The sequence below is a fragment of the Lepidothrix coronata genome, unplaced genomic scaffold (genome assembly GCF_001604755.1).
Source record: "Lepidothrix coronata isolate B3197 unplaced genomic scaffold, Lepidothrix_coronata-1.0 Scaffold40, whole genome shotgun sequence".
Taxonomy (NCBI): domain Eukaryota; kingdom Metazoa; phylum Chordata; class Aves; order Passeriformes; family Pipridae; genus Lepidothrix; species Lepidothrix coronata.
In genome coordinates, this window is record NW_016690220.1 from 5435015 (window position 1) to 5462372 (window position 27358).

General features: G+C 39.8%; 1 protein-coding gene across 2 annotated transcripts in view; it reads left to right on the forward strand.

Moving 5' to 3' along the window:
• Window positions 1–12198: 12198 nt before the first annotated feature.
• CLPTM1L (CLPTM1 like) overlaps window positions 12199–27358 on the forward strand; it is a 29912-nt gene continuing 14752 nt past the window's right edge. For both annotated transcript variants that reach the window (XM_017813254.1, XM_017813255.1), the window contains exons 1-8: window positions 12199–12463; window positions 13371–13471; window positions 15694–15883; window positions 16701–16843; window positions 18799–18877; window positions 22630–22747; window positions 25058–25152; window positions 27257–27341. In XM_017813254.1, coding sequence (XP_017668743.1) covers window positions 12287–12463; window positions 13371–13471; window positions 15694–15883; window positions 16701–16843; window positions 18799–18877; window positions 22630–22747; window positions 25058–25152; window positions 27257–27341 — 988 coding nt within the window. In that variant the 5' untranslated portion in view covers window positions 12199–12286. The remainder of the gene's footprint in view (window positions 12464–13370; window positions 13472–15693; window positions 15884–16700; window positions 16844–18798; window positions 18878–22629; window positions 22748–25057; window positions 25153–27256; window positions 27342–27358) is intronic.

Sequence of the window (27358 nt, forward strand, 5' to 3'; positions counted from 1 at the left end):
TAGATTCTGGAATGAATTGTGATTCTTCCTCTTTTGAGAAATTATTGAATGAGGTAGAGATGTAAATAGGATGAATGATAAGGTGAAGGATCAGCCTGCATGGAAACATCTTTAGATCTCATGTCACAAAAAGCTGAGATCAATTAATATGATTCTGGTAATTTTAGCACCTGTAGAATATTAAGCTATAATATTAGACTGTCTTGTAGTGAGAGAAAAGCCACATTACCACAGGGTTGAGAACTCAGGCTCTTGAGGGCTAAGACCTGTAACACATTGCATGATTGCAGCAATATTCATTACAACTCATCTATCAAACTCTGACTCCTGAAGTGTTTTAGTAGTTCCCCATGAGAAGCCTTTTTAAAAGGCACCTGACTTGGAGCAGCTGGGTTGCGACAGTCAGGTTTTAGTGACTTGCTGCAAAGTCAGGGTAGAAGTAGGACAAGAGGGCATGGCCTTAAGCTGCACCAGGGGAGGTTTAGGTTAGATATTAGAAAGAAATTCTTTACAGAGAGGGTAATCAGCCATTGGAATGGGCTGCCCAGGGAAGTGGTGGATTCTCTGTCCCTGGAGGTTTTTAAGATGAGGCTGGACGTGGCACTTAGTTCCATGGTCTAGCAACTGTGGTGGTAGTGGATCAAGGGTTGGACTTGATCTCAGAGGTCCTTTCCAACCCATCTGATTCTATGATTCTATGCTATGATTCTAAGTAAAAACTTCCTTTCCCCTTCACCACACATTGACACGTAAATGCTTTCCATTAAAATATTACAGATTTTACAGACAGATTGTTATATTTTAACTGGTGGTGTCAACAGTCCCTAAATATACAGGGAGAGATACGAAGAAATTACTTCAGTTCTTTACAACTATTTAACTTAATAAATGATCCTTAGACAGAAAATGCAGGGGTGCGAAGGCGTTTGATGTTTCTGATGAGCATTTTTCTCCTGTTATGTGATACTGCCATCCCTTCCTAGAAGAGCTCTTGCATCAGCCTGAATTTTTACATATTGTATGAGATACACAGCCAAAGCTTTGCTATTCTTGTATGGCTCAACCAGTATACTCTGTATTTTGAATATATTTAAAGTTACACAGAAAACCATGATATCCAAGATACCTGAAGTTTCTGGGTTTTGGTTTGGGTTTTTTTGCTTCATTTATCTCTTTCTAACATAATGAAACTCCACTAAAACCAAACGTGTGGGAGCTGCAAAACATGTTTAAACCACTGTCTCTACCACAGTATGGCAAGTGTTATTACAGATTTTTCAGAGTCCACTGCTGTAAGCAGATACACTTAAAAGGCTTTATAGGTAATTTGTAAGCCTTATGGAGAAACTAGGTTGTACACTTGTTTTATATGAATTAATTACACTGTACATTTCAATGCATTTGTCTTAGCTAGAATATTCTTAGCGTGATAAATAGTGACCAGACCTGTGTGTGTTAGCTAATCCCACTTAGAAGGTGTAAATCCTTAGGCCACAATGGTTGAAAAGTAGACATGTGTGCAGAAGGGAAGTGATGCACTCTTTAATGACAAAGCTGCCAGAAGTAAAAAGAGCTAAGATTTGCACAGAGCTCTTTATTAATATTTTCATGCAAACTGAATAGCTTTGTTAGCTAGTTTAAGCACTGGACTGGTTAGAATATTTTTATTTTCATAAAATGTAGTAAACATTTTTCTAGCAAAGTCATTGTTGGACTTCAGCATCTGATACATTTTCTAAAGCTGATGTGGTTTTATTAATTTACGAGTTCCCTGATAAGGCCATCTTTGGTACTGCCATTAAATTATTCTTTCTGCTTTTATATTACCATGTGGTAAGTACAACTTTTCATGTTAACTATTGTAGTCTCTTTCTGCTCTCTGCTCCTTCAAAAATGGAATTCCATTTAAAAAAAAAAAAGACAGGAAAAACCCCAGCACACCCTGACTGAAAGAATACTAGTTGCAAAACTAGCAGCACATGCTGTAGGTCGTATGATCTCAGAAAAAAAAAACCACCACCCTAAGCACAGCTTTGCATATGTTATGGGACTAAACAAGAATGGAAAGACAACAAAATTCTGATTAGAAGCTCTGACCAAGTCAGTTTCCTTCTTCTTTAGGTCAGAGTGTGGGTCATAGGACCTTCTGAAATGTTGCTTTTTGCTTAGTGTGAAGCCTCTGGGTTTTTTTTCTAGCAGCCCTTTCATGAGTGCTCCAGAAATAAGACATAACATATGTGCTGCCCGAAGATTCTGTATTAGCAAAACTAAAGTTCAGCTCCTAAAGCCATAATGAGACACAGAAGTTCCTTGTGAACAAAGCATTTCAGATACTTTGCTACATTTTAGGTATCTGAACTTCACCTCATTTGGAAAACTTAAATTACCAAATTATTCTGAATAGATCATTACAAAAAAAAAAAAGGAGGAAGAGTACAAAATGGAAAGTAAGAATTTGTCATCAGTGCCATTAATTAAATCAGTTATTGTTCAGTCCAGCAAAACTGCAAGATCTGTTTCACATATGAGCAGGAAGGCTGAGATTGTCACTTAGGTAATTTTGCTATCCTGATTTGGTAGAAATTAAGCCAGCTGGTCTTCAGTCAGAGGATGATTTCTTGAAAGTACTGCAGCATCATGTATCCAAGTAACATCTTGGTCACCAGCAGTGCAGCCAGTGAGATTTCATCTTCTCACCCTGCCTTTTTCCTTTGAATTTTGGAAAAAAAAAATTTGAACCATGACAGTATTCAAACCTTGTAAGATCTTAAAGGTAAAATCCTCCAGCACCACCTCAGAGGTGATCAACAGAGATGATAGTTCTATGCTTATAGCTATGGCAGTGAACTGGGTATACATGTTAGTCACCAACACCTTGTGATCAAACAATGCATAAATTATGTAATAAACCATGCATAAATTATATAATACTGATGTAAAACTACTGAGAGAACACAGCACCAAACAGGTCATCCATTAGATGTGCCAGGGCTTGGGTCTGTGAGTATTTCCTGAATCTCCCAGTGCTCAAGTTACAGCAGTTTTGTTCTCTACGAAATATTTCAGGTTTATTTCAAGATAATAATTACTTTGACTTCTACAAGTGGAGGAGTGATTTGTTTTGTAGAAAGCAGCTTCTTTTTCCCCAGATGGTATGATGTGCTTTATGATGTGTAATGGGATTAAACTGAAGTGGGTGATACCGAGAGAGGAGAGGATGTAAGAGGCTTATAAAATGGAGCATTTATGTTTCTGCAAGACATGCTAAGACATTTCTGCAGCTGTTGAAACTGCCTAGATTGTCTTGCAAGATCATTAGGCAAAATAATTTTACTAGTTGTGTGATGGCAGTGGCTGCTTATTTCATTCTCCTTAGCAGAGTGGCAGAGCAGAGCACTCCTATGCAGGTTGGCTTTGAGAGGCCATCTGTAACTGATACTGACATATCTGCAGTTTTAAAATGATGAGTCTCTGGGAACGGAAATGATAGAATCACCTTAGCACACATCGCACCAGCGTAATTAACTGTTAATTAACTTATCTCTTTGGGGTATTTCTTTTTATGAATGTAATTGTCATGCTGCTTGACTCTGAGCTAAATTGCACAGAGCCATATGAACATTAGAGCTCATTTGAGATTAGCTTAGGGATCTCAAAAAAGGTGCTGTATGATAATCTGTCAGTAAAATGTTAAATTTCAGGTTTTTTACTTTGACCAAAAATGTTAGGCGCAAGAGGAAAGTCATAATGACTTTTGTAATACTCTATTTTTATGCTATCAGTAGGGTGTTATTTAAGAATGCCAGTTCTGAGCCAAAGTCAGCTGGAGAAAAATCAGTTTGAACTTCTGATCCCAAACCAGCAAGTAGGAAAGCCCATCAAGGCTAGCATGGCAGCAGAGCTTTTACTCTGCTGCTGACCTTTTCTGACAGTAAAGGATCTTTTCTGCATCTTGGGCTGGTGAATTCAGTTTACTGTATCTCTAGTTCTTGCTTGTGCTGTCTGTTCTTTGTAGAGAGAGCCTGAGGGAGACCTTGCTGCCTCTTAGGTGACATTCACACACTTTTCTCCCTGAGCCACGAGTGGCAGCTGAATATTAAAGTCCTGTTCTGCTAATGCCACCCAAAACTAAGGGTTCATGTACTGTTTTAGCTTGTGCCTGCCGCTAAGTAGAGTTGCTTTTTCTTTTCGCACACTTCAACCATTGCAGATGTGTCCAGGTGACAGCAGGTCTGAAAGAGCTTATGAGATTCAGTTTGTTCCTGTGAACAACAAGAAATCAAATTTACAAATACAGTACAATGAAACCTTAAATGGGGTTGACTTCTGGCTCACTGTATCACTTTCAGTGTGAGCCTGTTTACTTCCAAGTTCCCAATACAGAATCTATAAATGTGATCGCAAACAAAGTCTCCTCGTGAATACTGAAGAAAGGTGACACTCAGACACTTTTCATCCTACCATGGTATTGGAAATGAAATTCATCTGACGAGGTTGTTTCTAAGTCTATGAATGTATATGGGAAAAACCCAAATACATATCTTTTATTCACTATCCAGCATGAAGACAATTTTGTATTTTAAATGCTAAAGAAATAAACTTTTAAAGATCTTTTATGCCCTAAGTAGGTATATTTTTTGTTTTGTGTTTTCTTTTATAATGAAGTTGAAGCAAAATATTTCTTATATTTCAGAAGGGACACTTAGATTAGCCAGTGCTGTACTTTACAGACTACAAGAACAGCTATAAAGTAAACATCTAAAATTGAAATTGTGTTTTTAAATATGTGAATTAGAATTCCTTTAAGTCAAACATGTCTCCTTAGCAATTGTATATACTTAGACAAAAAGTGAAACTGTTACAGCTGCTTGTCTCTATAGTTGTTTGTGTTTGGTGATTTGTTTATATTGCTTTCTCAATTGCTCTAAGGGTATTAAGAGCTCCATGTAAATCAGTAATGTTAGAAATAGAAGTCAGAAGTAAATTTCTTTAGAAGTGGTAGACTTTGTTTCCTGGACGAGGACCAAGACTAAGCATCAGCTAACCTTGTATTATGTACTATAAAACTTCAGTGTTGCAGCGTTGTGCTGAAAGTATTTGACATCTGTTCAACGGGACCACTTTCTAATCCTTTTTGTAATTCCCAGCATCTCTTCAGGTGTGTGAGACATTTCTAATTTGATCACAAGTATTAGTTCATCTTTTTGGAAGAATAAAACTGAGTAATCAACAAGCTGAGAAATAATTCAGGAAAAAAGTTTTTGATCTCTTGAATTATTGTTGAACTTGCTTTGAGGATATAATTTCTATATTTTGGAAAAAAATATTGCTATGTTTTTGAATACACTTGAAACTTTAAATGCAAAAGCAAAAAAGTTAACCTTTTAAATGATCAAATTTTGGAATTTTCTCTTACCGTTACTGAATCCAAGTTAGGCACTGCCATGAAGAGGATGCTTTTAGTTGGAAACCTGTGCTGACAGAGCAGGAATCTGTTTTGTAGGAACTCACTTGCAAGGTATCACATTTTTGTTCCATCAGAGGTACAACTTCTGTTGTTGACTTCAAGGCTGCTCAAGCAGACCTGATGTGTTTAAAGATGCATATTGACTGCAAGCTTTTTGTTACAAGAGCCCTTGGATATGCAGTGTAAATCTGTAACGATATATAGTGCTACTGAATAATAATGATCTGAATGCATATTTTCTGCTGTAAATTTCCCTCATGTGGCTCTTATGATATGTGTACATAGACTATTACCTTTGCACTGAACTGACTATACTTCATAAATGAAGAGCAAAAACAAGTAGTGTACTAAAGATGACTGTACCTTGTGGTTCCAATTGTGGAAATACTTTTGCAGAACAAAAAGTATAGCTTCAGTGCTACAAATTTGATTTTTATATTTTTTATTAACATGCATGGAAGACTAAGGATAATATTTTTTAAAAATGAACTTGTTTTTTGTACATTTTTCAATGTTTAAAACTATATGATTTAACATTACCTCTGAATACCAGTGATCAGTAAATTTTTAAAGAAAATACCTCAATTTGAGTGTTCTTCTCTTGTTAGTTGTCTGATAGTTTGAAATGGACTATAGCGCGTGATGAACTGAGCCGTATGATGTAGATGCCTAAACTGTGCTATAGAAGGCATATGATGATTTACTAAAAGGGAACTAAATGATACACTACAAGTGTTGATGTGCAGTTATGCAATCATGGCTCATTCTTCCCAACTGGACATTTTCCTCATGAATGGCTTGTAAATTGAATTTTCAGCGTGAAGCCAAATTAAAAATGAAACAAAAAATGTTTGGTTTCCTCTGGATTTTGTTTTAGATTTTTTTTATAAACAACAAGGTTTACAATAAGGGAAAGGATACAAACCCTAACTGTGAATGAGACTGAGTCTGTATATGTTTAGGTTTGCTTTGTTGATATATGTTCTCTGTCAGTGTGTGTAGGAAAACAGTGTTTCTTTACCTGACAACTGGGAGCATGAAATACAGGGGCTTAAGGGGGAGGTTTGTGTGGGGAAAAAAAAAAAAAAAGAAAAAAACAATATCCTTGTGTGACAGCGATCTTGACTCCAGTTCTATTATGTGTGCTTAAAGAATATTGAAAGATCAAAAAATATTTGGAAAAAGGTGCTCCAGAACTTTGGAGAATAAAGCTGTCTAAATTAGGCTGAAGTAGCTCTGGCTACTTGCATTTGTCCAGGGAATAGCTAAGAAGGGATCCAGCAGTTCAGATGCCTACATACCTGAAAACTTGATAATGGAGGGTGGAAGAAAGGCATACTCTGAGGTCCAGTGGATATAAGCTGAACCATTAAGAATACAAGTGAAACAATGGGGAAGCTTACCAGATAAAGTACATATATTCATCGTGATGTGACGATTTCAAGGGAAGACTTGTTAGTGTTTTTTGTAATGTTATTCTCTAATTTCAAGTGATGAAGTTGTTATGATTTAACCTCAGCTGGTGTCTAAGTACCATGCAGCTGCTTTCTCATGCCTAGTGGGAAGAGGAGGAGAATTGGGGGGGAAAAAAGAAAAAACCTGTGTGTCGAGATAAGAACAGTCAGGGTCAGATCCCCAAATCAGAGTGGCAGAGACAATGCACTGATGAGCATATAGTCACTGTAGAAGTGATAATACAGTGTTAATAGCAATTAACATAGAATTTAATTCATTGGCTATTCTCATCCAAAATCAAATTCCCTTGAGGTACGCATCGGAATTCCCAGTCCTTGCACATTACCCAACAAATGCACCCAGGTCCTTGAGCAACAGCAGTCCCACAGATGGGTGTACCTTTGCCTGAGGCAGGAGTAACCCAGATTGTTTTCCCCAGCAGATTTTTTTACATGCACTGTAGGAACTTTATCCCCTTCTACAGTAGGTGGAAATTTTGATTGAGCAGGGCCAGCCCAGCTGGCAGATCCCCTAGTGCTCATTAACCAGGTGGCATTTGCTAAATGTGTATCCTGATGTTGGAAGGTCCCACCTTGTTCTGCCTCTTCTTCCTGTTCTTGTGGTGACCTTGCTTTGTTCTCCTTTACTAAAGAAGCTGACTTTTGTGTCCATTTCTTCTTGTGTATAGAGGCAACTGATACCAGCACAGGCTGGTTCCCTGGTTCAGGTGCTGTGCCTGACACCAGGGTTGGAGTAGCCTCAGTGCCTGTCACTGAGGTTGGAGTAGCTGCAGTTTCTTTTGTCTTGTCATCAGATTCAGAGACCTTCTTTTTCTGAATAATGTCAAAGATTACCTGGGAGGCCTGGGCCAGGCCCCAGCATGTTGCAGTCCTTTGTGCCTCTCTGGAATAGACAGGGTGACAGCGTGCTTTTTCCAGATGTTTTACTAGCTTTTCCAGATTCTGCACTTCTTCAAGGGTGAAGTTCCAATATGCTGGAGATGCCCACTGTCCTAGGTACTTGCCCATGCTATTCCACACACCCTGCCACTCAGAAATATCCAGCCCCGGAGCAAATCTCTGGGTGGAATTCTTAAGTAGCTGTTTAACCTTAGACCAGCCCTGGAACACATGCAGGAGACATAGCAATAGGAACATGCTGGTTTGAACAGCCCAGGGATATTCAGAATTCTCAAAAGGTATCTGCTTCATGGATTGGGTCTCTGAGGAGAAAAGGTAAAGGCATAATTATTAATAGTTTCCAATAGATGGCTCACAAAGTCCAGAGCTGATGGCAGTGCTGAGTACAAACACTGAGATTAGTTTCAAGTCCAGGCATTCCATCATATCATAAGACAGAGTTCCATTAAAAAAAGAGTTACATTAAAATCATAACCTTGGCCCAGTTCCCATGGGTGATAAACAGCACAAAGGGGGACACACAGACTGCAAATAAGGCATCACATAACACAACTTTAAGAACAAGCATACTAACTTTGAGAGCAAATAAATCAACAGTACAACTAGCAGCTATTAAACTAATAATGCTTATATTTGTTCTAATGTGTTCTTGTCTGATTTGTTATTATCTCAACCTGTTGGGCCCCACATCACATGCCCAAAAGAACTGTTACAGTTTAACCCCAGCCAGCAACTAAGTACCATGCAGCCACTGACACCCCTCCACCCCCTCCCCCACAGTGGGATGGGGAGGACAATGGGAAAAAGGCAAAGCCCATGGCTTGGGATAAAAACAGTTCAATAATTTAAATAAAATGAAATATAACAATGTTATAATAGTAATTGTAATGAAAAGGGAGACAACAAAAAGAGAGAGAGAAATAAAACCCAAGAAAGACAAGTCCACAGTACAACTGCTCACCACTCTGATCAATGTCAGACCCTGTCCCCAGGCAGCAATTGGCCCCTCCCAGCCAACTCCCACGATTTATATACTGGGCATGACGTTCTGTGGTATGGAATATCCCTTTGGACAGGTCAGGTCAGCTGTCCCAGCTATGCTCCCTCACAGCTTCTCGTGCGCCTCCTCACTGGCAGAGCATGGACACTGAAAGCCCTTTACTTGGGGCAAGCACTGCTGAGCAACAACCAAAACATCAGTGTGTTATCAATATTATTCTAATACTAAACCTAAAACATAGCACCGTATCAGCTATTAGGAAGAAAACTAATTCTATCCCAGCTGAAACCAGGATAGGCGTGGATGCAGAGTTTGAGTATTTTCTTTTGCCTGAAAGAGTCTTTTCTGTCTTTTTTGTGTGAAAGAACAGACATCTCTAGATGATAGCAAATGCATGTAATTTTATTCTAAGTAATAAAAAAGACTGAATATTGTATTTGTCTAAAACACAATTTAATCTAGTTATTTCTTCTTTCAGTAAGTCCTACTAGTCATGCAGCAATGTGGCATGCTTTCTTATGAAGAAAAGCTTTAAAACCTCAACTTCTTTTGCTTAAATATATTGTTGCTTTTTCTTGTGCTCTAAAATGCAAATAACTTATGTCTTCTATTTTATGAAAGTAGATTAAACTAGAAAATTATTCAACTAATGCCAGAGGATAAAATCAGAGTATGGTACAGTTTCACAAATGTTTATTCATTACAAAATGGAAGTGATTGACATAATTTAAATATTACAGATATGTAGATGCACAAAAGGCGTGCCAGATTTCTTTCTTCCAGAGGTAAAGATACCCCTAACCGATACCATCTCGACTTAACCCCTTTTTTCCCTGCTGCATGCCTCAGGGTATCATGAGGCCTGCCAGAGGTGACAGGTTATAGCCCTGGCTTTGCTCTGCCCTGGCAGCAGAGCTCTACTCTGCATCTCCTGCCACTGAGCTGCTTGGATCAACAGGGAACCGATGGGGGTCTAAATCTGCAGCCAGCCTCTCCTTGCTGCTCTCTTGTTTTGGCATCTTTTCAGGTGGCATGGTCTCTCCTAAGGTAGCAGCAAGAGCTGTGACACTTCACATCATTCCTTCTTCTCCATCTTCATCTTCCCACCTTTCTCTACCACTCTCCTCTCTTAAAGAAGATATCCATCTTCATATTCCCCCATGGTATTTCAAAGCTCCATGTAACCTGCCACGCACTTATGGTAATGCCCCAGACTGCCTGAACCCTTCACCTGCCCAAGTGCCTGTTTTCTCACTTGTCTGTGTTGCAGGGAAATTCCTGGTTGTCACCTCACTGAGCAGTCATCTCTAACCCATATTTATGCCTCTTCTGCCCCAGTGTACCTTCTACCCGAGCTCCTCAGCTGAGGTGTACTTGAGATACATACCCATACCACCACTTTCTCCTAATTGCCCCCCTATGAGCGCATACAAGGACCACAAGAAGTGCTCCTTTGTCTCTCCCAGCAAAGGGCCTGGAAGAACCTTTCCAGCTCCCCCAAGGGACAATGTTTGGTAGCTCAGGCCTACAAGAGCAGAGTGTGACTGCTTGGCAGGCGCACTGCCTGGAGGGTGCTTCTTCAGCTGCTGACGGATGGACACCTTCTTCTGGGTTCTGCCACTGCCCTTTGCTGTTTGCTCCTGTTCACAAAATCACAGAATATTCTTAGTTGGAAGGCACCCACAAGGATAACTGAGTCCAACTCCTGGTCCTGCACAGGACCATTCCCAAGAGTCACACCATGTGCCTGAGAGCATTGTCCAAATGCTTCTTGAACTCTGTCAGGTTTGGTGCTGTGACTACTTCCCCAGGGACCCTGTTCCAGCACCCAACCACCCTCTGGGAAAAGAACCTAAACTTCATCTGACACAACTTCAGACCATTCCCTTGGGTTCTGTCACTCGTCACCACAGAGAAGAGATCAGTGCCTGCCGCTGTTCTTCCCCTCACAAGGAACTTGTAGATGGCTATGAGGTCTCCCCTCAGTCTCCTCCAGGCTCAACGGACCAAGTGACCTCAGTCGCTTCTCATACGGCTTCCCCTCAAGGCCTTTCACCATCTTTGTTGCCCTCCTTTGGACACTCTCTTAGAGCTTAGTATTTTTTTTTATTGCGGTGTCCAAAACTGCACACAGTACTCAAGGTGAGGCCACACCAGAGCAGAGTAGAGCAGAAATGGTTTGGGTTGGAAGTGACATTAAAGATCACCTAGTTCCAACTGCCCTGCTGTGGACAGGGACACCTTCCACTAGACCAGGTTGCTCAGGGCCCCATCCAACCTGGCCTTGAAGTGTTGCTTCTTTCCTTTCCCTGACTTTTTTTCCCAACATATTACACTACCTTGCAGTCTGTGAGTAAGGTAATTTTTTGTTAGACTGCCAAAGGATATTTTTATTATTATTGTTATTGTTGTTACTATTACAACAATTATTGTTGTTACTATTACACAATTATTAATATTGTTGTTATTATTACCTGAGGGTGCTGGTCGACAGCCAGCTGAACATGAGCCAGCATGATGATACAGTCCATGGCATCCTGGCCTGTATCTGCAATAGTGTGCCCAGCAGCACCAGGGAAGTGGTTCTCCCTCTGTACTTGGCACTCGTGTATGAGGCCACACCTTGAGTCCTGTGTCCAGTTCTGGCCCCCTCAATTCAGGAAGGACATTGAGGTGCTGGAGCAGGTCCAGAGAAGGGCAACAAAGCTGATGAAGGATCTGTAGCACAAGTCCTATGAGGAGTGCTGAGAGAGTTGGGGGTGTTTAGCCTGGAGAAGAGGAGGCTCACTGGAGAGTGATGATGTCACTCTACAACTACCTGAAAGGAGGTTGTGGCCAGGTAGGGGTCCTGTGGCTGGGCAACTGGCAACAGGATGAGAGGACATAGTCTCAAGCTGCTGCAGGGGAGATTTAGGTTGGAAATTTGGAGGAATTCTTTTTCAGATAGGTTAGTTAAACATCAGAGGTGGTGGAGCCACCGTCCCTGGAGGTGTTTAAGGGAAGACTAGACATGGCACTTCGTGCCATGGTCTCGTTGACATGGTGGTGTTCAGTCACAGGTTGGACTCGATGATCTCAGAGGTGTTTTCCAACCTAGCCGATCCTGTGATTCCGGGATGATTACCATTTCTACCACTATCATTACTACCTGCCCTAACCCTAGGCCCTGGGCGGTCCCTGGCGGGGGCCCCGCCCACAGCGCCCCCTAGCGGCCCCCGCAGTGCCGTGACGCGCCCGCCGCGAGCAGGGCCGCTCCGTCCCCGCGGGGCGCGCGCGGCTCCCGACGCTGGTCGCCGGGAGGGGGGGGCGGGGCTTCCCGCGCCCGCCGGAAGTGACGGACATGCCGGGGCGGGGCGGGTGGCGCGTGGGGGATGCGCGAGCGGCGGCGGATCCCGAGCGGGGCCGCGGCGGGAGGCGGGGGCGGCCGCCGTCATCAGCGCCGCCATGCTGAGCCGCAGCTCGTTCACCAGCCTGGTGGTGGGGGTGTTCGCCGTGTACGTGGCGCACACCTGCTGGGTCATGTACGGCATCGTCTACACGCGGCCCTGCCTGGCGACGGCGGCGGCCGGCGCGGCGGGGGGGTGCGTCTGGCCCTACCTTGCGCGGAGGCCCAAGCTGCAGGTGAGCGGGACCGGGACGGACCTCGGCCCCTCGGTGTCACCGGCTCCTCGGCACCGCCCTTCCCCTTGTCCCTGCCCTCGGCCCCTGCCCAAGCCTCTGGCCGCTGTCCATGACCCATGTCCCTGCCCCCGTCCCTGTCCCTGCCCTGTGCAGAGCACCCGTGGCTGCTGGCACGGGGAAAGTGGAAGCGTTTGGGGTTTGGGGTTTTTATTGATTTCGTGTACTTGTTGGCACACACACACTGGATAGAGCAGCATTGCAGGAGAAATGCTGGGCCTGTTTAGTCTGGAGAAGACTGAGAGGGGATCTCATTAATGCTCGTTAATATCTCAAAGGCAGGTGCCAAGGGGATGGTGCCAGGCTCTTTTCAGATGTGCCCATCGACAGGACAAAGAGCAATGGACATAAACTAAAACATAAGAAGTTTCACCTCAACTTGATGTAGAACTTCTTTACACTGAGGGTAGCAGAGGACTGGAACAGGCTGCCCGGGGAGATTGTGGAGTCTCCCTCTCTGGAGACTTTCCAAACCCACCTGGACACGTTCCTGTGTCACCTGCTCTGGGTGCCCCTGCATTGGCAGGGGAGTTGAACTGGTGATCTCCAGAGATCCCTTCCAACCCTAAAAAATCTGTGATTTTGTGAGATGGCTCCACTGCCTTCAACTTCCAGGACAGGTCATCCTTTTAAAATGTATTTAGTGGCTGTGTTATCATGTATTTTTGTCCCCAAAAGGAGCTGAAAGCTGTGTTAAGACTTTTTTTGAGAACATTGTTTTCTATGTATATAACCTTCCTGTGACTGGGGAATTAGTGAAGCCAAAATACAGACCTGTACTTTAGGCATAACAATTCATGGATTTATTATTTCCATACTCTGATTTCTTCATGCTGTGTTTTGATTTCAGTTAAGCGTGTATACTACCACAAGGTCAAGCATTGGTGCTGAGAGTAATATAGATCTTGTTTTGAATGTGGAGGATTTTGATATTGAGTCCAAATTTGAAAGGTAAGTATCTGAACTAGTAGAATCTGAGGTGTCAGAGTTCATTGTTTAATTCTGAAGCAAAAATCCTAACTGGTGGTTACGTGGACAGAAGTGTGCATGAAGCAAAGTTAGGCTTCACAAACACAAACAAATCACAAGAATTAATAAACTGATAATACAACCAACTATGGGGCAATTAAAAGTTTCATAGGTTTCACACAGCTCTATCTCATCTGTTGGCAGTTTCCTATAAAAAGATATGTGAAAATTTGGCCCAATACAGATCGATTATTAAAAGCAAGGCTGGTATAATACTGCTAAAGCAGTAACTTGAGTTTGAAATGCTGAGATTCACAAAGGTGACAGATCCTAAGGGAAAAATGGTTATCACGTCTTTGCCTGTAACTCCTCTGGTAGTTTCCCCAGTCTGAAGTGGTTCCTTTGATCTTCAATGGGGGGGATGCTGGCATTCCTAGAAAAAAAAAAACAACACAGACTTCCCCGACAAGTTACCCCTTGTTACAAGTTACCAAGTGAAGGAAGTTTGACTGCGTGAACTTGGTATCTCTCAGGTGGAGTTTTAGCTTCTGTTTCATAAAGTGCTTGCTGCACTGCTATTCTTGCTTGCCCCATCTTTTCAGGGGGATCTCCTCCAATTAATATCATGTTTGGAGGGAGTGAGACTGCTTGTAAAAATTCAACAAGCCACTGCTGCTTTTGCTGGGTTTCTTCTAGGGTTTTTATCAGGCTTCTGCCTCTTACCCTGGAGCCATGAATTAGCCTTATCAGTTACACAGATAACACTTCCTCAGTTTACTCCAGTGATTGGCTGCCATCTGGGAAGTGGATCCAGCTTCTCGGCATCCCACTGCATTAATATTGACTGGATTTCAATCTCACCCGATATATGGCCAGACTCTGATATCTTGGTAGCTGTACGCGGCACTGTTTTAGTAGCCGTTTGCTGACTGTGGCAGTCAGTTGAGGTTTCAGCTTTAATTAAGGGTCGACATGCTACTTTGTCGTCATCAGATGTCAATGCAAACATTACGTTTTGCTCTTTATCAGAACAACAGACTTGCTTTGAGACAGTAGTCTCTCAGCTCCTCCAGTGGACACAGTAAGTTTTAGTTACAAGACCATGTTTCAGAGAACATTACAGGTTCTACATCCTGCAGATCTTCCTGTAAGATTCTCTCATGCGCATTCCAAAGCTCCACCTGAAGCTTTTGGATATGATCATCCTCGGCAACAAGCAATGCCTCTGCTTGTAGCCTCTTTTCCAGCTCAGCAGCAAACAATGCTTCTGCCTGCAGCCTTTTTTCTTTACATTGGCCACCCAGGACAGCAATTTTAGCTCTTCCTCCAGAGGTCTGTCCCATTTCTCTCCAGTGTTTTAAAATACAACCCAAAGGTGATTTCTTCACAATTCCATCTTTGGAACCTGAAGAACCCACAATACAAAATAAACCAAATACTGGTTCCCAAAGCAAATAAACCAATGAGTCCGAACTCCCGAATTAATATCCAAAATACCAAAATATCCAAAATACCAAATACAAATTCTCAAATACTAGTTACCAAATACCACACATAACGCATAAAAAAGATCTACACAACTTATTTCGGTAAACCAGAAAAAATGCCTTATTTTAAAAATGCAGAGGCATCTTACCTGTGTCTCAGAGTACAGGAACAGAGGAGGCATTATGCAAGGTTGCAAGTAGAATGATTTCTTGGCTAAAATAAGGGGAGTGACTTCATGGTTTGGGGCTCCAATTTAGAGTTCTGTGCTTGGCATACCATAGCCGAGAAGATATTTTATTAATGCAAAGTGCATGGCAAAACTTTGTGATTTTCTTATGAAATTTTGTATTGTGTATACAATCTGTGATACATATTCAGCACATGGAAGGCTGTTTTTTGTGAGTGTTGTCATAATTTTGGCCCTATGACATAGCAGTAGAGGAAGGCAACAAAAGAATTGATGATGCAGTCCTGTGTTAGCTAGAGCAGTAAAGTATGAAATGGAAAAAGATTAAACTATCTTAAGATAATAGTAAAACTTTGGAAATGCTTATATTGTAATATGTACTGGAGCATAAAAAATTATCCTGTCCAGGCATGCATCATTAGGACATACTAGCTAGAAGTAATTGTTGTGTTCCAGCCAACCCAAATGTTTAGTAATAGCTAAATATTTTGGCATGTACATCTCATAATGTATTTATTTTGTGTTTTAGGACAGTGAATGTCTCTGTACCAAAGAAAACGCGAAATAATGGCACATTATATGCATATATATTTCTTCATCACGCTGGCATTTTGCCTTGGCATGATGGTAAGCAGGTGCATATAGTAAGCCCTCTGACCACATACATGGTCCCCAAACCAGAAGAGATTAATTTGCTCACTGGAGAATCAGCCACACAGGTAGGTAGCTCTTCCATCTACAAAAGAAAAACTGCAAAAAAAGTGATTTCTTTTATAGACACTTGTAGTGTTAGTATGTGATGTGCTTGCATCTTTAAACTGAAAATGATATCGTGGAGGAAAAAAAAATCAAAACTCCTTGATTATCGTGTGCCAACAGTAGACCACTCCCCAGAGCAGAGGCAGAGCTCTTTCTTTAACACTGCTGTTAAAACACTGCCCTAGTTAACGTTAATTACTTAAAGAATTCATTGCTTTTGGTAGAAATATTGCTCTGTAATAGAATGGTAGAATCCATTCTCTGTGACAGCATGGTGCTGCTTTCTATAGTGGATTGAATTTGTGTGAAATAATATGCTTTGCTGTTGTAAAATAGCAGAATAACATATGAAAACAAACAGATATGCTGTTTGGTTAATCATCCACATCCTTTTGACTGTTTTGAAATATAGTCTAATTACTGTACTGTCCTGTTTTCAAAGTGACTTTTTCTTACTAGTATACACATTCCTAAGGTTAATTAGGTGAATATTCATTCTTGATGAACAAGGCTGTGATTGGGCACTCCACTTTTTCAGTGTCAGATTATGGTGGGCCTTTACAATCTACTCTGTTGCATTTGAGCAAAATACTTGATCTGTTGCATACTACAAAATACTACTCTGTTGCATTTGAGCAAAATTAAGGTGAAGTGTTTCTTCATGGGCTTTTTTTTTGTAATATAGTTAATGACTCCATAGAGTCTGTGAGTTATATTATTATCCCATTCAAAATTTTGTGTTGTTCAGCAGGATGTATTTTTATTCTTCTTTTAAAGCAAATCGAAGCGGAAAAGCACACAAATGCTTTGGATGAACCTATCTCTCACTGGAGGTCAAGATTAACCTTAAATGTCATGGTGGAAGATTTTGTGTTTGATGGATCATCCCTCCCTGCTGATGTTCACCGTTACATGAAAATGTAAGTTGATTACTTCGTTTTTATAGATTTGCTATTATAAACTTATGGCACATTTCTTCAAAAATCCTCCCTGGCCACTGTTAGTAATTTTATGTTTAAATGGGCACTTAAGAGACAAGAACAGGTGCTCTGAATGCTTTTCCGTAGAGAGAAATTACTAAGTTATTGTGTACTAGAAAACCTGATTGGAGATACCTTGCTCCTGGGCAGGTCAGAGTTTAGAATACTTTATTTGTAAGGAGTTATCATGGTAGGACAAGCAGACACAAGTAAAATGCTCCAGCAGACTTCTCCAGCTTCTGTCTTTGTTCTCCAGTTGTTCTTCTAGCCTTTAGACCAGTTACTGTCCCTAGACCCTTTCCAGTTATCCTTCTTCTGCGAGTTACTTGTACAAACCCCAAGTGCTGAAAACAGGCACAGGTGGTCTCCTATGGTGTCTTTTTTTCTGCGTTTATGATTGGCTTTGTTTTACTTTCACAGCATGTATTCCTGCATTATGTCATTTTTCTCAAGAAAGCACTAAAAAGCAGAGATAGGTTTTTAGGCCACTAGATGCAGACAGCAGCTTCTGTTCACAGCTTGCATAAGTCACTTCCAGTGTCAGCCATATAAGTAGTGCTGTATTGGCTTGTGCTGTTATATGATGATGCCTTTCTCTACAAGTATCCAGAATTAGTTGCTTAATCAGCAGACTGATTAAGCAACTGGGGTTCTGGGATAGCTTTCCAGCCAGAAGAGAAAGACTTAGTAGCTCATAGGATAGGCACATAACAAGAAGAGGTTGTTGAACTGGGGTTGATGAACGAGGATGTTTTTCTGGTCATGTTTAGATTTGCATCAGTGCTGTTTTGTCATTATATTGTACAGGAAATAGTTTGGATATGAACCTGCTGCAATTCCACTAGCAATAGCTTTAATCGTAGTTATTACTTAGAAGTCTAAACTGCTTTGGTTAAACAACCAAGCAATATTTCTGAGCCTCAGTTTAGTACTCTTCAGTGTTACTGTTGCACTTTGTATATTTAGTATATACAGTCTTTCTTAGACTTAGTATATGCAGTCTTTCTTAGAATGGACAGATACTTCTTTCTTTTGTCAACAACTAAAATTCAACTTTCAGGCTTTACAAAGCTCTTTTAGACTAGTTCCATAGACTTTTACTGAGAACATCAGTGCAGATAACTCCTTTTCTAGTGAAGACCTTAAGAATTTGTCTCTCTTAGAGCACTGGGCTAAGTACTTTTCTAAGATACTGACAAAGCAATTGCATGTGGGTTATAATTTGCTAAATAGCTTTAATCAACTTGATAGAGAGCTCGAAGGTTGGGTGGTTTCTATTGGATTCATGCACATTGGTGAGGTGATAGAGCAATCCAAATGAGACCTTCTGTGGAGGAGATGGCAGAGGAGATTTCTGCTCCTTGGGCGCTCTCTGAGGTAGTATTTGGCCTCCTTGTGTGCACACCAGCCCTCATGCTAGAGCATATGATGCTGCTGACCTGATAGATGACCTGCCAGGTGCAGAGGAGTGGGGAAGATGGTGGAGAGTTGTTATTTTTGCAATACGAGCAGGATACTTGAGACAAAGGATACAAATATATGGTAGTAGACTTCAGCATGTTTCTCTTCCACGGAGTTGTAGATTTCCTCTACCCCGATCATGCAAAAGCTTCAGCATCATCACAACCAGTTTCATTTGTCTTTTTATTTGCTTATTCTGTCTTTCTACAGAAGAGTAAAAAGAAACAAAAATTTTTAATGCAGATATCTTTCAGTGAAAGATTCTAGGCCAGTGGCTAATTTCTTGCTATGTGTTAAAAGAAAATGTGCCTGAAAATATGGTGGGAAATATCTACATGGGTAGATCTGAAAGTGATGAATGAGTGCTAATTTGAATAAAAGTAGTTTGCTTTTTAGATCACTGCAGTCATAAAATCCATGTTTAAACATCCTAGGGTTCAGTTGGGGAAGACAGTGCATTACCTTCCAATATTATTTATTGATCAGCTAAGCAACAGAGTGAAAGATTTGATGGTGAGTAAGAGAATATCTTTAATTACATTTAACAGTTTTAACAGTTATCTTCACTGTTGTTTTAATTAAGATTTTTTTCATTGGTTGTTTGCTGTAATGAAAAAGTATAAATACACAAAAGAACTCAATGACAGTTTAACTTAATGTGATCAACTGTGGTACTGCAGAAGCCGGATCCGGGTTTGAGATTCCCTTCTGGCAGAATTATCTGCCAAGCACTGTCTTCTGTTCCACCAAAAGATATTTGGATTCCATTGTTTCTGTCTTTTGGGTGATAGGAGGACATCACTGTAGCTGTGGCAGGAGAAGTCTCATGAGTAGTTTGACTCCCTAACCTGAAGAAGTTGTGTTAGCATCCCAGAGTGGCTTCTGATATCTTCTAGGAAATAAACATATTCACATATCTACAGCTGATAGTGGAGTTACAAGGAGACAAGTCAGTAGCTACTCATTCTCTTATCTCCACAAAATTAAATTTTCTGTGGTTAAATTTTCTGGTACTGCTCTCTGTCATGTTAGAGCAACTTGAGCACCTGAAAGCTTGACGTTCCAGTACATCCAATGATTTTGTGCTCTCACATTAATCAATGGAATTACAGAAGGATGAAATTGTATGAGATTTCTGGAGATTGCCAGTACAGTGACCCAGCTCAGAGTAGGATCATATAGAGCAAGTTGCTCAGGACCTTCTCCAGCTGAGTTTTGGGTATATCCAAGTATGGAGATGCCATAGCCTCCCTGGGCAACTTGTTTTAGTGTTCAGTCACTCCTGAAGTAAAAAAACAAAGTAGAAAGAGTTTTTTATAAATTTAAATAGAATTTTCTGTATTCAGTTTTTGCCCAAATCTTCTCTTGTAGGAAATTATGCAGTTCCTTTGCTACAAGTTACATATGGCAGTCCCCTGTATCTAAAACATGTTCATCTTAGCAGCTCTTCGTTAAGCCTTGCAGTTCTTTTCAGTTGTACCAATTGGAATTTGGTAATTAGGAGTTACTGGGACCAACCATCTTGGGGAGTGTCTCAAAATTGTTAAATGAGTATGTTTGAATACTTCGTCTTCTACATGAAAGCCTTAGTAGCTGTAAACTTTCCATAGACCTTCTAAATTGTCTGTCCAATTCATTAACTTTAGCTCAAAGAATTTTGCTACTTAGTGTTGGGGAGAATCTTTAAGAACTTGTATCCCTTCCACCCCAAGGTTGTTCAACAAAATAAAGTCCTGAGCATTTGTTACAAGTCTTGATAGCAGATAGTTTTGTCCAATATTTCCTTGGGTATACTTTTGCAATGTCTTTATTAGTGGTTTTATCCTTTGTTTTAAGTTTTTTTATCACAGATCATTCAGTTCAATACATTCATATGAACTTCTAACTGATCAAGTCATGTACCCTGTTTACAAACAAATTCACATTCTCATGTTACTAATGACATTCTTCCAGTCGTCATCAAGTTACAGTTAATGCTGTTGTAACTCACTGCCTTGAAGTCATTGAAGATCCTGAAAAGTGCTACAAAGACAATCCATTAAAACTAGCTGACTTCCCCTCCAGCACTGACTCATGTGACACCTCAGTAGTGACTGGCCACACTGCTCTCAAGCACTGCAGAAAGAGTGGTCTTGTAGTAAATATACTGTGAGATAATGAGGGGTAAGGGAAGAGCAGGAAAAGGTGGTACAGCTTTTGTGGAGCCAGGTTAATGTTTGGCTGTAAATAGAGGAACAGATACTGTCTGTTTGCTGTGCCAGATCTAAAGTCATGGAGCTGAAGATGCATTTTCCCTGCTTGTGCTAGGCTGTGTAGATTGTGAACTGACTATTATTTTGATCAAGATGTACGTCTTCTGTGGTAAGTACTGCGGTCCAGAGGTGGTGTGTTCCTCGTGTTTTTAAACGTGCTTGGCAGTGCTGGCGTTTTGGGGATTGCGCAGAATGTAAATTCATACTGCTTACATGCTGTTTTGTTGTATTGATTAAGTAGAGTGCTAGAAGTAATGTGTGGTGTTCTGACGCTGTACTACAAGAGCAGGTTGTATTGCAGAGGTTTGGTAACTTCAAGCTGTCAAAGGCTTAGTAACCATCACACTCACATCAAGGTTGTGAGGCAGCACTTGCGGACTTTTAATTGCTCAGTGAAAAAGGGTTCATTCTTCTAATCCTTCTATCTCCATTTAATTTACTTTTGTTGTTGGAGAATTCCTGTCTCTGTCTTGTATTGCAATCCGATTTTCTCCCTATGCTACCCCTAACTTCTTAGTAGTTCTTTGTTTGAGGTACACTTGCTGCATGCTGCCTTGTAAAATTTACAGGCACTTGTAAAATTTTTATTTCCTGTCTGTCCTCCACAGATAAAATTTCCTTTTCTCCCAAAAATGTTAATGCTATCATGGATAGACTGACAAGTTGGAAGGAGAGTAGATAGATTACAGGAATCCTTTAAAAAGGAAAAGCAGCCTAGCAGATGTTTATATAGTTTTTGGTAAACAGCTGTAGAATCTTGGCAGCATTCCTTACAGTCAGCTCTATCCACATTGGTTTCACCCAGTTGTTTTTGCTTTGTTCCATTCAATTCAGAGATTCCTGGCACTGTTCTAGTTTCTCAAGCTTTTCTCCCTGCTGTATTCATTAAACTTTCTCAGCTTCCCTTTGTATCTCTAGTACACTTGCATGTTCTGCCACAGTCTGAAAAGCTTCCAGGGTCTTTGGGAGGGTGGTGAGATTGAGATTCATTTGTACTCACTGAAGGAAACAGTGAATGGGAGAGTGAATGTAACTCCAGTTCACACCTGACTGATACATGGGGAGGCTAAAACCATGTTCTGTGTCACAAGAATCAGAAGCAGCCCATTCATCTTGGCTAAGTGTCAGATAACTAATTACTGTAGAAACAGATACAGTGTAGAGTAGCAGGACTGAGATGGGAATCATGATTGGGAGTAATTAGGAGCCTGGAGCAATAGATCTTTAACTGTTGCAGAGTTCCTGAGCTATCCCTGGAAATGTAAAACATACTACCTAAACTTGTACTGAAGTAGCTGCAGAGAATTCTGACATCTGAGAGGATGGACAACTATCATGCAGAAGGAGCTGAGGCAATTTAGGACATTTTTTTTCCTCATCTTAAAGGGGCCCCAAGTAGTTCTCATCTAACTGAAGTGTAAATGATACAATAGAATTAGCTGAAATTTGTTTCTTTTGGGGCAAGAAGAAGTTTTCTGTGACACCCCAGATCGCAAAGTATCTTGCTTAGCTTTAGCTGTGGCGTTTTCACTAGTCTGAGCTAGTAGTATCATCTTGCTTCCCTACCTTTTCAGTTTCTCTCAAAACCAGCCTCAATTTGCTAGAGTTCTGACTGTGGCAATTTTTTTGGGTTTGGTTTTTTTTAATATTCTAGTTTAGGTAATCTTAGCATTTACATTCAGAGAAGTACTGTCAAAAGAATTATCTCAAGTATGCTTTTTCCACTTTATGCTGCCATCCCAGAGGCATTTGTATACAGGAACAGTGAGGTTGATATAAGAACTTGAACAGAACAAACTGGTAATTTAACATTTCTTGGAAAAAAACCCTAAGACTTCCAGCATGGTATAGAAGTCTAAGATCTTATTCCCTTTCAAAAAACAGACTTCCTAAAATTGTGCGATTAAATTATAGAATGATACAATCGCTTTCTTTATATAAAAAGAAAGAATGGAAGTAATCATTGCCATTTTTCTTCCATTAAAAATGAAACTATATCTTTTTGAAATGCAGGTTATAAATCGTTCAACAACAGAGCTACCTCTTACAGTGTCATATGACAAAATATCTCTTGGAAAACTCCGATTTTGGATCCACATGCAGGATGCTGTGTACTCCCTCCAGCAATTTGGTATGTTTATTTTTAATGTCTTTAGGCCAAAAAACCACAACTATCCCCTCAATTTGTTTCTTTTAAGTACACAGATGACCCTTTTTTTTCCTCATGCTACAAATCTTGCGTTGTTTCGCTTTAAGTTAAAGATGAAAATATATGTTGACATGTGGTAGGAAACAAGAATACAGAGGTAAATCAGCCGTTTTTAAAAGGAAATTTATTGGGATAGTACTCTGTCAAAGAATAAGAGGACATAATCAAGAGGAGAATTTTCACCATGGGTATCTCCTATCATCCGTGGAACAGAAAAGCTGGGTCAGTGGTACATAAACTTTGATATAAGTTATATACAGCAGGTCAGTGTAGCCATATATCTGCAGTGAAACACAGTCAGGCACAGCAAAGTCTCTGAGTTCAAGCTTAGCATGAAGAAGGAATCATCTGGGTTCTGATCATACTATTCTGACACCAAAACTGTCTGACCTCTCGCTTTGGCTCAGTTACATATTTATAAGGTAATTCAGATAAACTAGAGGCTTTACATGCATGAAACTTAAATTCTATGTTTCGCTTAAATGTAATGGGGAATGTATACACTTTCACTCTGAAGTTCATGTGCTCTGTTGGTGATAGTATAGCCAAGCTAAACATTTACTATCTTTGCTTGTTCCACTGATGCACACCTTTGTGAGTCCAATTATCACTCTTAAAAAAATCCACATCTAATTTTCAGGGTTATATTTGCTGACTTAGTTTTCTGTTACAAGACTGTAGTTGGCTTCTTTATGCTTCTCTAAGGAGCTACATTGTAACTGAACTGGTGTTGATCTATGAGAGTAGGATTCTTTCTGATCCTCTTTTTTGGAGCTCTTCAGACAGCAATTTGAACTTTGAAGCTTCTGTGCTTTATTATTGTAATGTTTTTTATATTCTTCCAAGTTTATCTTTTTTTTCCCAATACAGATAAATGCAGTATTCTACTACTTTCCCAACAGACATAATGCTGCTTTCATACTACTCAGTGTTGGTTTTTTGTTCACCAAAATTTAGTCAGGGCAAGAGGGTTTGGTTATTCACTGTCATCTCTGAGCTAATATTTTGCGATGGACAACTTAACACTTAAAGCGTTGATTCCGCTGGGAAAAAATAATCTGCTCTGGTTCAGCACTGGTTTCAGAATGTAGTGGTGTAAGACAGAACCTGTGTACAGTGTAACTTAACTGAGAACCTAGACTTTCTCCATTTCTTTTGCAGTCTAAGCATTTCTCATGTTTTATTGGGGGAGAGAGGGCGAGTAAGGAATAAAGTCATCCCAAGTAGAATCCAACTGCTTCTCCTTAGCTCAGGCTAGTATATATTGAAGCTGCAAGTATGTCCTATAAAAATAACTGTCTTGAACGAATCAAGTAACTGCTTGCTCAGAGTTTGTATAGGGTATTTGGCCACCATCACTTCTCCATGATTTTCTTGGTGAGCCCCCTCAGAAAGGCATAATTGAAATTTTCATGTTCCATATCTTGGTTGTCTTGTGATGGACATGTATAGCAAGACCTATCCTAAGAGTGCTTCCTCTGCCTGGAAAAAAAGCTTGCCTAAGATGCTACTTGTTCTCTGTAAGTTTGTAGGTAGTGAATCATAAGGTTTGAAATCTTCCCTTTGGAAAAAATTTTTGAAAGATCACCTTAGGTTAGTAGCAAAACTCCAAAATCACTTGAAAATGAGTACATTCTTCTTATTGTGATGGTGAAGTAAATTGGTGCTGAACTCTCCAGTGTCAGAATTAGCACCAGTGTTATAAACGCAGCCTTGTGTATTTTCTGAGAACTGTAGACTTGAATCACACCATTGCATCTACAACAGTGTTTCTCACTGACCTTTGTTGTCCTTTACAGTATATTCCTTTTCTGACTTTTCAGCTTTTGATGTGAAGCTAACTCTTCTTGTCTATCAAACAAAAGTTCAGAGGCCAATTTGAATAACCTTTTTTCTTCCAACTTAGGCCAAAATGATTTCCTCTGTGTTGGCATTTGTCTGTCAGATGTTCAGCTTAGTCTGTAATCACACAACATTTTAAAGACATGTTACAAAACACATTGTAATTACAGAAGTTAAAGGCTTGTAACTAATGGGTTTAGTTTAAGGCAAGCAAAAAACTTGTCAAAATATAGGTAGACTTGGGTTTTACCAATAAAGTTTCCATCATGTTTTGGATTTATGATTCCTTAACGAAACTTGTGCAGGTGACATACGATTCCTTTCATATTCTAGCTTAACAGCAATGAACTGTCTGGTACTTCTTGCATAATGATTTGTTCTTTTTCTTAGGGTTTTCAGAAAAGGATGCAGATGAAGTAAAAGGAATTTTTGTTGATACTAACCTTTACTTTCTGGCTCTGACATTCTTCGTAGCAGCATTCCATGTAAGTAGCTTTAATTTTTAGGAACTACATAATATTTAAAAAAAAAAAGTCGGGTGTCTGAATTTCAGTTGTTTATTAAGAATTGGTCTTGGAAACAGTAATTTCAGTAGAGCAGTGGAAGTGTTTTCTGGTACAAGTCAGCTATAAAAATCCTAAATAAGACAGAAATTTGGGATAATTACATAAAATTACATAAATTACATAAAAACTAACAGTCTTGATGAAATATAAAACATAAACTTCATAATCACTTTTTTTTTATTCTGTAGTTGAACCAAAGCCCCTAAATTTAATATGCCTGTCAACATTGGTTCAAATTTTGTTGACATGTCACAAGGTTTACCACTGCAATGGCATAGCTGCAGCACTGATAGTAGAGTTTGAATCTCTGACTTCTAATCCCTGGAGAAATTTAGATCAGCTGATATAAATTGTTCCAAAAATGTTGCTGTAAAGTGCAGAGCACAGGTGTCCAGTCATGGCTATTTGTTATTGTGTATGTCACACATACATTGTGCGTGTCTTGGTTTAAATCTGAATCTTTGTTTTAATGAACAATTTTTTTTAGACTTGATTGTTCTACTGTGAACATTTTTGTAGTCTACAATTGCACTCAACACAATTACTTTGGGAAAGTTAAGAACTTGCTGAGAATGTTTGCTATGTTTCTTTATACTTACATTGCATACAGTTAATTTTATCGGAAAGCATTAGGTTTGCCATACATATTAATTTATTTTTTCCATTCTCTTTGTCAGGTTGTAAGATACCTGTAGACTGGGATAGGCTTTTCTGGTACTGTTTACTTCCATGATCGGGTGCCCAAATTAAAACAAACAAACAAACAAAATCCCAAACAAACAAACAAAAAACAAAAGCAAAAAACCAAACTGAAACACAAAAAAAAACCCCAAAGCCAAAAACAAACAAACAAACAAAAAAACCAAGGGGAGGGGGAAACACACAAAATAACCCCCCAAAACTTTCTCATCAAAATTCTCTGACCCAAGAATTTTTTGAATCTGTGCTGTTTTTTTTAAGACACTGAATGTTTAAAGGAAATACTGAAAAATGTATTAAATGAAAATACTGCATTAAAAAACAACCAACTTGCTAAGAATTCCAAAATATCCTGGAAGTTTAGGTATCGATGAGGAGGTTCAGAGACACAGCAACACGATCAATATGATCAAAGCAATGTCCAATTTATTATTTAAATCAGTTAACTTTTATACAGTTTAGTTTGTTTGGGGCACATGCTTACAAGAAGGTGATTGGGTAGCTCAGTCTGTGCATGCGTCTCATGTCTCCAGTTTATTGGACCTGATGTTCTGAAATCATCCTTGGCATAGAAACCTCTTTCTAATTAATCTCCTTTTAGGGTTTTACTAAATTTGCAGGTGTTTCATTATCTTCAGTTTCTCAAGGTTTTCTTTCTATAAACATATTATGTTCTCAAACCTTATAATTAGACACACAGCCAACAAGTATAAGCATCACATATTTTCACACAGTCTATAAGTATCAACAATACACGCTTGTCACTTCCATGGCAAGCAAGGCCTACAGAGTGCAGGAAAAATTGTTCAGAGAAATCTCTCTGTTCCGGCGACATTTAGGTCAGTTCAGTGACAAAATAGAGAAGAAACCTGACTTGCTGTATTGTAGGATTTTTTTTAAAAAAGCTTTGGTATTATCCAAACCTAAAGTGACTATGAATCCAATACAGAGCACTTTGAACCTAATTTAGTGAACCTTTCCCTGGTCTCTCAAGGTACACAGTTCATCAGGGTCCTCGTTCTTCACCCTCTCGATGTGTTACCCTGTATTGGGTCATTGACTTTCTTTACAGAATGCTGATTTGTGCAGCTGCACAGAAGCAGTATTTGAAATTCATCCTGTCATTTTGCACTGCTTTTAGAGCCTGGGCTCCTAAAACAGCTTTTCTTTTTAGCTTTTATTTGTGATACTTAATTTTAATTTCTGAAGCTTCTAAAACAGGTTTTTCTTGAATTCCATTTTAAACACATTTCTAACAGTTCAACTGGCAGTCTCTAATTAGTGCATGTTTCAAGTAAATGAGTATGTTTCTTGCTATTTGCAGCTTCTGTTTGATTTCCTTGCATTCAAAAATGACATAAGTTTTTGGAAGAAAAAGAGGAGCATGATTGGGATGTCTACAAAAGCAGGTATGGACCAGAATGCA